Source organism: Mus caroli, chromosome 2 (genome assembly GCF_900094665.2).
Source record: "Mus caroli chromosome 2, CAROLI_EIJ_v1.1, whole genome shotgun sequence".
Classification (NCBI taxonomy): Eukaryota; Metazoa; Chordata; class Mammalia; order Rodentia; family Muridae; genus Mus; species Mus caroli.
This window is the reverse complement of record NC_034571.1, coordinates 122,108,593-122,120,912: the sequence shown is the minus strand read 5'-3', so window position 1 is coordinate 122,120,912 and position 12,320 is coordinate 122,108,593. Positions and strand designations below refer to the sequence as shown.

Genomic DNA, 12,320 nt, shown 5'->3' with positions numbered 1-12,320 from the left:
GTAGCCCTGGCTGTCCTGGAACTCACTCTGTAGACCAGGCTGGCCTGGAACTCAGAAATCCACCTGTCTCTGCCTCCCAAGTGCTGGGATTAAAGGCGTGCACCAACACTGCCTGGGTCTAGAGAGTTGTTCTGTGCAACCCCCCTCCACGTCTGAAAATCACTGAAGGTCCACACAGCAGAGAAGGAAGCTTCTTCACAAGGCAGTCAGCTGTCTTCTCTCATGTCTGGCCCTCAGTATTCTAGAGCTGACACTTAAATAAGGCTGTAGCTATGAAGAGGCCATATACATTTCATCAATATTAGAATGCTACATTTGTGCCTAGGATAGCCCCCAAAAAAGTCACAAAAGGAATTGGTAAGAGCGGCTGTGCTCATGGGAAGGAGACCACAGGGCAGAGGGAGGAACAGTGAGGATGTTTCTTATTAAGTAAGTTTTTTGGTTTTGGTTTGGTTTTTGTTTTTGTTTTTGTTTTTGTTTTTTCCCTATATAGAAAGTCTGTTGGTTTAAAATCCTAATCCTAATGTTTTAACACTATTCTTTCCAGGCTTTCCTGATTCTTCTGTACCAAGGATTGATTTTATTTTTATCTTTCATAGGCCTTATCTAAAAGCCAAGAATATCTGCCCCAAACCACCACCGTCTAAATATGTAAGTAAACAGCCCTATATTTTATAATTTAACATTCAAACCAGAATACTTTAAGAATAAAATAAAATGCTGGACCAAGAAGCCTAAATCAAAACTATCTGGTGAGACCCAAATACCTAGGATACCCCTCCTAAAAGAAATAAGCATTACTGTTATTATTACTGTTGTGCCCATTTATATATGAGAAGTGGGATTCAAAGAGATTAAGTCCTTGGCCTAATTATACAACCAGTAAGAGTCAAGTCCTGTCTCATTCTAGTAGTAAATTATGTTGAGTACATGGGCCACTTAAAGAATATACTGAAAAAAAAAAAAAACAAAAACAAGCCGGGCGTGGTGGTGCACACCTTTAATCCTAGCACTTGGGAGGCAAAGGCAGGAGGATTTCTGAGTTTGAGGCCAGCCTGGTCTACAGAGTGAGTTCCAGGACAGCCAGGGCTATACAGAGAAACCCTGTCTCAAAAACAAAACAAAACAAAACAAAAAAACAAAAACAAGAATATACTCTCTCTCTCTCTCTCTCTCTCTCTCTCTCTCTCTCTCTCTCTCTCTCTCTCTCTCTCTCTCTCTCACACACACACACACACACACAGGCGCACACACGCATGCACACATGCACACGCATATATAAACTAATAGCAACAGCAAAGCAAGCAGACAAACAAAAACTGAGAAACTCCATTATACTTACTAAAGTAACTCCATTCAAAAAGACAGACAGTTTTAGGAGAATGTGTAAAAACTGAAACCTTATACATGGTAGATAAGAGCATAACCTGATATAGCTACTTTGGAGAAAACAAGGTAAGCATAGAGTTGCCAAATGATTCTGAAAGGTATATACCCCTAAAATTGAAAATATGTGCTCACATGAAAATTGTGTGTGAGTAGTCATAGTGACAGTATTTAAAAACCCCAAATGAGGAAGCAACCTACATGTTCATTAACTAGTGGATGAATATGTATAGCTATACAATTTAATATTATTCAAACCTAAACAAGTAATGGAGGGCATATTTGGAAATAAGGTTTGGTGCAAATATCTGTACTTCATGCCTTTTTTTTTTTTTTTTTTTTTGCCTAAGAGCATAAAACTTCTCTAAAAAGAAGCCTACATATTATATTTAAATAACAAGTTCTGAGCTGGAGGTATAGCTAGCTCAGTTGCCAGCTCAAAACACACAAAGCTCTGAGTTTAACTCCAGCATCACATAAACTATGTGTGACAGCACATGCCTGTAATCCTAGCACTCTGGAGAAGGAGGTGGGAGGAGTACTAGTGTATCCTTGACTGTATATCAAGTTCAAGGGTAGCCTAGGCTACAGGAGACTCTTTCAGAACAAAAGTAATAAAGTACTGGTTCATGGTACAATGCGAGTGAGTCTTGAGAATGTTATGCTAGGAAGGAAACGAAGAGGCCAGATAGAGCCACACCACACACACACACTCACACACTCACACTCACACTCACACACACGCACAGTGAATTCACCTAGTTAATAGTTCCAGCTAAATAGGTAGAGTATACCTGTGTATACTCATAGCTCAGTGGTTGCTAAAACCTGTGGAGAATAGCAGATGGAGAATGACTACTAACAAATCTCTTCCTGTGGGGATACAAATGCCTGGCAGTCTGTGGGGATGGTTATACAACCTTGTAAACATTCTAAAACCCATTTGATTGAAGGCTTTAAAATACTATATTATGTGGCATGTTAATGAAATTGCAAAGTTATTAAATATATAAGAAATGTAAGCCATAAAAATACATGTAGACATTTTCATACCAGCATCCCCACTTCCTCTGTAAAGGATGATGGAGAGCTCTGAATGTTCAGTCCAAGTGGTAACCCAAATATAAATACAGCCGTGTGGGTTACCATCTCACTCTGCCTCTATCTCACCGTCAACACCACACACTGAGGGCCATATGGTCCTTGTTTGAGATTTCCTTTGTGTATTTATCTAGTGACTCTTCATGACATGAGCAAGAGAGTGGTAGTTTGAACCTTTCTGTGTCTTCTCGTGGAGATACATGTTCTTTAATTTGTAGATTCTCCTTCCTGAGGAATTGCTCACACTGTGGATCCTCTAGTGCCCTCCTCCCATTACTTACCAGGAAGTTCTCCCCTCCCTAGTTTTTAATTTCCTGTAACCAATTCTCTTTTTATCCAAAACTAAGTCACTTGACTAAAACATCTGCCTATTGTTCTAGTTTCTTTTCTGTTGCTGTGATAAACATTTTTCCCAAAAGCAGCTTGAAGTTGAATTGCCTTATATCTCCAGGTTCATCACTAAGTGAAGTCAAGCCAGGCCTGAGGCAGAAACCATGAAGATGCTGCTTTCCAGCTCGCTTCTCTGGTTTGCTCTGGAAATCATGCTTAGTTCACTTCTGTCTTCTTTTCTTTTCTTTCCCTTTATCTCTCTTTCTTTCTTTCTTTCTTTCTTTCTTTCTTTCTTTCTTTCTTTCTTAACTTTCTTTCATTGAACAGGCTAACCTTGAACTCAGAGATCACCTGCTTCTACCTCCAGAGTACTGGAATTAAAGTCATGTGCCACTCCACCCAGCTATGAGCTAGCTTTCTTGACCACTCATGGCTGTCTGCATAGGGATAGTACCACCCACAGAGGGCTAATCCACCCCATATCAGTCAAGACACTCTCTCACAGACATGGCCACTGGTCAATCTGACCGGGGCAATTTTTCAACTGATGTTTCCTCTTTTCAAGTTCAACTTAACAATAAAAACTAAAGTACTTACAAACCTTAAAAACAATCTAACCTTAAAAATCTGTCTTGTGTGTGTCTCTGCACCTAGAGCTTTTCTTGAGTATTTTCTTTGGCTATTTTTCATCTGTTTGCCTTATACTATTTCAGTTCTTCCTTTTTATTTTATTTTATTTTATTAATATTTTTGGATGCCTCTTTGTTTTCTAACTTGAGAGAACGGGTAAAGATTTGGATGGGAAGAAAGGTGGGAGAACCTGGGAGGAGTTGGGATAGGGAAACTGTGATTAGAATTTATTATATGAAAAAAACTCTATTCTCTATAGAAGAAAACATTCTATCTTGACTTTAGAACTGTGATCTCAGATATTTTTTTTTGTTTTGTTTTGTTTTGTTTTTCTGGATTTTGGCAATTGTTGAAGGTAGGAGAAGACTCCCCATGTTGCAATGTTCTCTCCCCCTGTGTTTAACCACTGATAACTAGACAGCACTGACTTCCAGGGTTAACAAGTTTCCCAGGTAAGTATCTAAAAGGAAAACAATGTTTAGTGTGGCTGGAAGCACAAGGGAGGACTTGCTGAGATAGCTACTATAAGTTATTATGTTGTCACACTGTGGTATATCTGTTCAGGCTGCTTAGAAGTATTCTTCGTTGGAACATGAGTAGCATTAAAAATATGAAATTCTTTTTTGAAACAACTTTTTTTTAATTGACTGATAAGTTAAAAAGACTGGCATACTTCTAATAGAAACTCACATTACAAAAGCCACCTTTACAATTTACAAAGTCAAATTACAAAAGGTGAGCCTTTGTGTCCCACATTTATCTTTCTTAAATGACATCCTAAGATGGTTTCTAGCTTGGGTTTCAGTTGTTTTCATCATTTTTAAAAGTGAGCCATTGCTATGAATTTTTAAATATATTTCTCTCTTTGTGTTTTCAGACTCCTGGACCTAAAATAGATGTTTCCAATCATATTTTGCCTAGCAAAACTACAAGACCCATCAACACTAAATTCCAGGCTAAACCAGCCAGTATCACAGCATCCCAGAAGCCAGAGTTGAAACCACCAAAACTTCCAAGCAGAGGACTCACGTCAAGATGTTTTTCTTCTAACACAGACTGTAAACCGTCCAGCAAGCCTCAGCAGCAACCTAGAGCAGTGTCATCCACTGCAGGACTGTCAAGAAACCCCAGGCAGTGCCCGGATATACAGGAACTAAAAGCCAAACAGCAACAGCAAGCACATGGAGGAAATGCTAAATGTACACATCCCGTGACTAACACCCAGGCTGCAAAGCAATCTGTGGATGGCTTTCTAGATGAAACAAACAAAGAAAACTTGCCCCAAACCTTGCCAAAACCTGAGAAGCCAGATCCTGACTTACATTCTATAAGAAAGCCAAACACTGGCTCTTCTAATCAAACTCAGAAAAGTCTGGCTCCTAAACAGATCTTGAGCAAAAGTTCAATTACTCAGACTGCTCTGAAAGACAGAGCTAACAAACAGTTCATTAGAAACACACAAATCAGAGCTCAAGCAGTGAAGTCTCGGCCATGCCCTACAGTTGCAGATTCTACACGACCAAGAGAAAAACCCCCACAAACAGCTCTCTCTCATTCCGTTCCAGCCCATAATAAGACTCAGACATCAAAGAAACCAGTGATCAAGAACACACAGGACATAACGGTTAACAGGGTTAGATACGGAAAACCAAATGAAACTAAGATAGAGTCATGCCCTGCTACTGAACAGAAAGTAAAACACACTAAACCTAGTTCCCAGCTCAATGTGCTTCAGGGAGGACATAACAGTAGACATCCCAATATGAAGCAGGATCAGAAGCCTGTACAGCCTCATCTTGGACCCCAGAAGTCATGCATTCTGCAAAAATCAAGAGCCATAAGCCAGAGGCCTAATTTGACAGCTAGCAACTTTAATTCAGTCATCCCAAGCACGCCTAACATGAGAGCAAATAAAACACTTAACAATAAGTACAATAACATCTTTCAACAACAGGCACAGACATTGGACTCCAAGTTCAGAAAGTTTCCTCCCCAGAGCCATTTTTTGAACAAGACTGCTCCCAGGACTCAAGCCAGTACAGCAGCTGCAAGTAGGAAGGGAGCCCCAAGTGCGACCCAGACTCACCCACATGGTAAAAACCCAGAAGGAGAGGATCGGAGGTACTTTGCCTTAATTCCAAGATCTTACTAATAGTGATTGGGGTTGGGGCTGTAGTTCAGTGATAGAGCACTTACCTAGCAACAGCTGAGGGTAGGTGGGAGTGTCGGCTCTAGAACTCTCAACCTGAGTCACAGATGGGCTTATGACAGTGGCATGTGGTTGCAAAGAGAATAAAGTCTGGAAAGACTTACATCCACCCATTCCTGGTGAGTGCTCTGTCATTGCTCGCATCATGCCAGGCTCAAGTGAGCAAGGAAGGCCCAGAGTATACATGGACAGTTTAGAGAAATTAGTTGTGGCATTGAAGTTCTAGAACTACACTGATTTTAGAAAAGAACGTTTTTCTTCATTATGATTAGAAGGAGACTAGGAAGATAAGGATGCTAGGGACTGGAGCAGTGGTTCTCAACCTGGGAGTCGCAACCCCTTTGGGGGCCACATATCAGACATCCTGCATATCAGATACTTACATTGTAATCCATAACAGTAGCAAAATTATAGTTATGATATAGCAATGAAAGTAATTTTGTGGTTGGGGGTCACCACAGCATGAGGACCTGTGTTAAAGGGTCACAGCATTAAGAAGGTTGAGAACCAGTGGATTGGAGGAAACAAAGATCATGTGTCTCAGCCTTGTTATTGTGGAAGAATCATGACTATTGTAAGCACTGCATAGATTGTAAGATTGCCTGTCTTCTAGATAGAGTCAGAGGAAAATGACAGTTAAGAACTTTCATGTGTGTATAATCATTGACATTTGGGAAAGGCAGAGCCATAAAGACAAAAGGCAGAGCAGTCAGGAACTAGAGGTTAAAGGTAAGCTTTGCTCTCTGAGGGGTTTGGGGGGGCCTGTATTATATCTTGATTGTAGGTACAGTCAAATGGTCTTGTGAATTTACACCCACAGAATTACACTTCTAAAAGGTGGGGTTTACTGTCTTGTCATTGAAATCCTGTGTGTATCAGGCACTGTGCTAGGCACTGAACATCCAGCTCTGCCTTCATAGAGCTTGGGCCCTGTTGGAGGAGGCAGAATACAAACATACTGATTAAATGAGACAGAATAATTGCAGATCATTATTCTTCAGGTAAGGATTGTTTGAACAGAGGACCAAAGATGCAAAAGCCTGAGGCAGGACTGAGCCTGAATCAGGACTGAACCTGGATCAGGAGACCGAAAGGCTGCCAGAGCTCCATGAGGGAGAGGGAGAGGACTGTGATGGAGGTCGGAAAGGGTGGCAGGACAGCCACAGAGAACCGTGTTAATTTTATTTCAGCACAGTCTACTCTATATGTTAGTGACAAACTCTACGGACAGAGGGTGACAAGAGTTAGAGTAGATGCTTCATATTTCAGACAGAAGGTAACGTGTGGCTCAGCATCGTGATCATGTGGACAGAACCAATCAGTACAGTGATAGGCCAGACACAAGGAAAAGCATCTACTCAAAGACAACGCCTGAGTTTAGGGACTATGTTGATCAAATGAGGGAAATATAGAAGGGATTTGGAGGTAAATATCAAGAGCTTTGTCTGGTGTGGTATTGATATAAAATACCTGCTAGACAACAAATGCAAGGTACAAATAGGCCATGGGTTTAGTGTGGTTTGGGGCTCCAGGGAGTGATCTGAAATGCTGAAATGAGCATTTTCTGATCATTAATATGGTTGTGATGTAACAAAGCTAGACATCCTCCTTCTGAACACTTGTGTCTACATCCATCCCCTGACTCCGTCTAGTGGTCTATTTGTAGGAGTGAGTGGAAAATGTAAGCGGTGGCAAAAAGCCAGCCTTGGGACTTGGCATTGTCAGAGACTGGTTGCTTACGGAGAAGAGAACCCTAAGATTATCAATTAATGATAAAAGGGAGCCGGGCGTGGTGGCGCCCTCGGGAGGCAGAGGCGGGCCCAGGGCTCGTGTGGTCAGAAGATCGCTGAGGAACTGTAGGAGAGTGGGTTGCTTTCAGCACTGAGACCCTGATGAAGACAGAGTGCAAGCTTGGTGGGTCTGAGTGGTGGGAAGTTTCTGGGGACAGAAATGGAGTGCTGAGGTGTCTTAAGGGCAGGTGGCACTTTGCCCAGGGCAGCAGGTGAGAAAATGAAGACTTAGAGAAAAACAATGCAAAGCAAGCAAGGGATTTATTTATTTTATATATGTGAGTACACTGTTGCTGTTTTCAGATACACCACACCAGAAGAGGGCATTGGTTCCCATTACAGATGGTTGTGAGCCACCACGTGGTTGCTGGGAACTGAAGTCAGAACCTCTGGAAGAGCAGTCAGTGTTCCTGACCACTGAGCCATCTCTCCAGCTGCAGTTTTTAAATTCCTTGACCCTTGGGCTAGAGAGATGGAGTGGTTAAGCACACTGACTGTTCTTCCAGAGGTCCTGAGTTCAATTCCCAGCAACCACATGGTGGCTCACAACCATCTGTTATGGGATCTGATGCCTTCTTCTGGTGTGCAAGTGTACATGCAAGCTGAACTCTGTATATGTTATAAATAAATAAACCCTTAAAAAAAAAACCTGAAGCACCAGTCAGTCCTCAGTAATCCTAGCAATCATAAGTGGTGAGTAAACCCAGCGTGGACACTGCCCCTCTACACACCGTTCTTCACTCTGTCCCCTGACCTTGTGTGTAGTAGAAGGTTTAGTTAGATAGTCACTGCCAGTCATGTGTTTTAGAAGCAGACATGTTAAGGAAAGAACTAACCCCCGGCCCTCCCCCATCACATTTCAGGAAACAGCTGGAAGAATGGCAGAAATCCAAAGGGAAAACCTATAAACGGCCTCCCATGAAATTTAAAACAAAAAGAAAAGTCATAGAGGAAATGAACACTTCCTTCTGGAAGAGCATTGAAAGAGAAGAAGAAGAAAAGAAAGCTCAGCTGGAGCTGTCCAAGAAAATCGACAGCACTCTGACAGAGTGTCTGAGGCTCATTGAAGAGGTGAGTGAGAGGGAGAGGGTGCAGAGCTCGGCTGCACTCAGTCCTGGCGCTTCAGACAGGTTCCTCTGGAGCCTCCACCTCTGCAGAAACCCAGCCACTCTTAGACACAGAACCACAGTGATAGCAACAGCTGCATGATGCCATGCACTTAGGTGGCTGCTCAGATCTTAGGAAACTAACCCAGACCATTTGGCTCCAGAAAGAGACAGCAGGGTCTTTCTTCTGCCATAAGGATCCAAAAGGTGAGTGACATTTGCACTGGAAGCATTTCCTAGATACTAACCTTTGTTGGAGGGGTGCTTTAAGATTTATTTAGTTTTAGTTTTTGCATGTGAATGCTTTGGGTGAGATATATATATATATATATTGACAATGGAGGCCAGAAAAAGGGATTAAATCCCCCAGAACTGGGGAATTACAAATGGTTGCCAGCCACCGTGTGGGTGCTGGGAAATGACCCTGGTCCTCTGGCAGAGCACTCAGTGCTTTTAATCAGTGAAACATCTCTAACTCCTCTGAGTAATGGTAGCCAGAAATGGCATCCTAATTGTGTCTTGGAGTCTACACCAGGATAAAGTAGGTAGTAGACAACGGGTATGTGACTAGTGACTGCCATACTAAACAGTGCAGTACTAAACCTTGCCGTGCTTAACCTCTAGGCAGGAATACCGCACTGACAGTGGAAGTAAGCCCGTGTGCTGGTGCTGGACCTGACCTGGGGGACGCAGGGGACATTATTCTAATGTTTCTCCTTTGTGCAATTAAACTTCAGAGTTTGGTTTATTTCTTTGATTTTATTTTGTTTTCATTAAAAAAAGCCGGGCGTGGTGGCGCACGCCTTTAATCCCAGCACTCGGGAGGCAGAGGCAGGCGGATTTCTGAGTTCGAGGCCAGCCTGGTCTACAAAGTGAGTTCCAGGACAGCCAAGGCTACACAGAGAAACCCTGCCTCGAAAAACCAAAAAAAAAAAAAAAAAAAAAAAAAAAAAAAAAAAAAAAAAAAAAAAAAAACAAATACATGAATACATTATTTTGCAGGGGGTGGGGGGAAGGGGTGGGTACACTTAGACTTATGTGCGCATTTATGTGAAGACCAGAGGACAGCCTCAAGTGCCATTCCTCAACTGGCTTCCTTGTTGTGGGAAGGGGGGATGGGTTGGATTGAGTGCTGTCGTAGTCGTCGTCATTATTTGGCTCTGTTGTTTGAGGCAGGGTCTCATAGGCCTAGAACTCCCTAGTAGGCTAGGCTGAAGGCTGACTGGCTAGTAAGCCCCAAGGATCTCCCCTCCCTGGTGCTAAAATTGTAAGCATGCACCACCAGTCCCAGCTGTTGGTCGGTTTCTGGCTATTACACAGTGGCCTTTTATTTGCAGAACAGCACTCACCGACTAAACTCTCTCTGCACATACCCCTCCCCCAATCAGTACCTTTAATATTAAAATAATTTTAAATAATAATACAGATTAGTGACCAGACCTCCATCCCATTCTGCTCCCTGAAGGGTGGTGATCACCCATTGTTGGCTATCCCTCCCGTCTTTATATGTGTGCACACAGTGTAGATAGAAGTGCGGCAGATTGGTTTGTTTCGCAGGTTGCAGGACTTGACATTTTTTTATGTTTTCCTAGTCTCAATCAAATGACTTGGCTGTTTCCCTTTCTGTCTACACCCAGAAAGTGGCCTGGACATCTTTTCACATTTTCCTGTAGTCGATAAGTGTTTTTTGTTTCTTGGGCTGAATGGATAGAATGTAGGCTAAGGTGAGTAGATCACAGACTCAAGGCCAGCCAGGGGGACATAGAAAGTTCATAGCCAGCCTCAAATACATAGTGAGCCCTATCTCAAAAAATAAAGGGGCAAGGTAGGGCTATCAGATTTATTGGAGATTTTGTAAGACCCCCAAAACTGGGGAGACCTCCGCTCAAGTCCCAGGATGAGCTGGCCGGCACCCCAATAACTCGAGAGAAAACCACACCTGATGCAAACTGCAAGAGGTTTTATTGTCAGCTAGCTGAGGACGATCTTGCTGGGCAGGGCAGGGGAGTTCAACCCTGAGTGGTAACAGTAGGGGGATTTTAAAGGAAAAGTGAGGAATTGGGAGGAGTTGGGAGGAGTTTGGCTACAGCTCTTCTCTGGTGGGTGTCCTTGATAAAATTACAAGGCCTGAGGAGTGGGGAGTGAGTTGTAGCTCTTCTTTGTGGAGTTTATCTCCGTGTCCTTGGCATAGGGAGCCAGGCAAGCACCTGACTTGGTCTTTTTACAATTATTGCATCTCTGGTTGTAAGGTATAGAAACAAAAAGGCTTTTTGCTGGCTATAGAGAACAAAGAGCTTCTTTCTGGCTGTAATTTTAGAAATCAAGGAAAACAAGCTTGGGGGAACGTTTAGGGGCTTTACCTTTTAGGAAGAAACACTTTAAGTCAGGGTCTCACAATTTCTCTAAGATCTTTTTAAAGGTTATAAAAACTTTTCAAGTCCAGTAACTTTTCTCATTTGTAGTATCTATGTTTGTTCTGTCAATTGATATTTTCTTAGCTTTTAGTTTAAAGTTTGGCTGACTTAATCAGTCTTAGTTTCTCATGAATATGGTGAATGCTATAAACTTGCCTCCTGGTTTTACTGTCTAATATCTGCCATATTTAACAAATACTCATCAACCAGGTTAAGTCACAAAAAAAAAAAAAGAATAGCTTTGTCCAGCTCGGCCCTGCAGAAACCCTCCTGTGTTCTATCGAGGGATTTTATGGAGACCTCATTACATAGGCATAATTGATAACTTTGATCTATATTAGACCATTAGCTATTCTTCAGTCCCACCCCAGAGGTTGTGGGTAGGACTGGAGCCCCCTACTTGTCTACTTGTCTCTTGTCCTATGAGCAGCCACCATCCTGAGGCTACCCTAGGAACTGCCAGTCATCAATTTGTTATCATGCCAAAGACTTTGGAGATTACAAGGATTTTAGGAATTATATGCCAGGAAGTGGAGGAAGACTCCATATGTAATTCACAGTATCTCATTAGAAAAGGTGAACTTGAGAGACTAGGACTCCAACTTCCAGGAGGGTGCACTACCCAACAACTGCTAGTGTTTTAAGGTCGAGCGGAGGGAGCCTGTGGGCCTGGAGTTGAGACTTTGAGAAAAGTCCACTACCCTGTGGTCCCCTACCTCTTCTTGGGCTAGAACCAGCTGCTGTCCCTGGTGAGAGACTGTTGCTAGGGTGATGGAAGTGGATGGAAGACTTCTGTCCTTCACCTAGGCAGCCTTCCTCTGTTCTCCTGTGCGGGCAGGGCCCAGCCAGAGCCACCGCCAGGCAGAAGCCTTTACAGAGTTCCAGCTGTACTTCTCTGGATTCTACTTAGTAGAATTTGTTGGTTGAGCTTTTCTTTGTTGTCTTAATGACTGATCCTTTTTAGTAACCATTGCAAAAGTGTTTAAAACAATGTTTTCTGTTTGTTACTCAATGGCTTCCTTTCTGAAGGAATTATGCCAGAGTGTTCCAGGAGGATGAGTTAATGATGGTCTCTCCTTATATTTGTCATGTTTGCTCTCTAGTTTTCTAAGTGGTACACAGATTCATGACTTGCTTTGATTTCTCTGATATTAATATTGCTAAACCTTTCTTTCTTTCTTTCTTTCTTTCTTTCTTTCTTTCTTTCTTTCTTTCTTCCTTCCTTCCTTCCTTCCTTTCTTTCCTTCCTTCCTTTTTTCTTTTGGTTGTTGTTCATTTGTGAGTTTCCTCATCCCTTTGGTTTTAAACCCCTGGGCTGCTTTATATTAGGGTATATCCCGGGTGTGTACACACT

The 12,320-nt window shown here is 42.4% G+C and overlaps 1 protein-coding gene across 2 annotated transcripts in view; it reads left to right on the top strand.

Annotated features, from left to right (window-relative positions):
* The window catches only part of Ckap2l (cytoskeleton associated protein 2 like), a 26,101-nt gene that overhangs the window by 3,202 nt on the left and 10,579 nt on the right, over positions 1-12,320 (top strand). For both annotated transcript variants that reach the window (XM_021153963.1, XM_021153970.1), the window contains exons 3-5: positions 600-651; positions 4,325-5,568; positions 8,310-8,517. In XM_021153963.1, the coding sequence (XP_021009622.1) occupies positions 600-651; positions 4,325-5,568; positions 8,310-8,517 (1,504 nt within the window). The remainder of the gene's footprint in view (positions 1-599; positions 652-4,324; positions 5,569-8,309; positions 8,518-12,320) is intronic.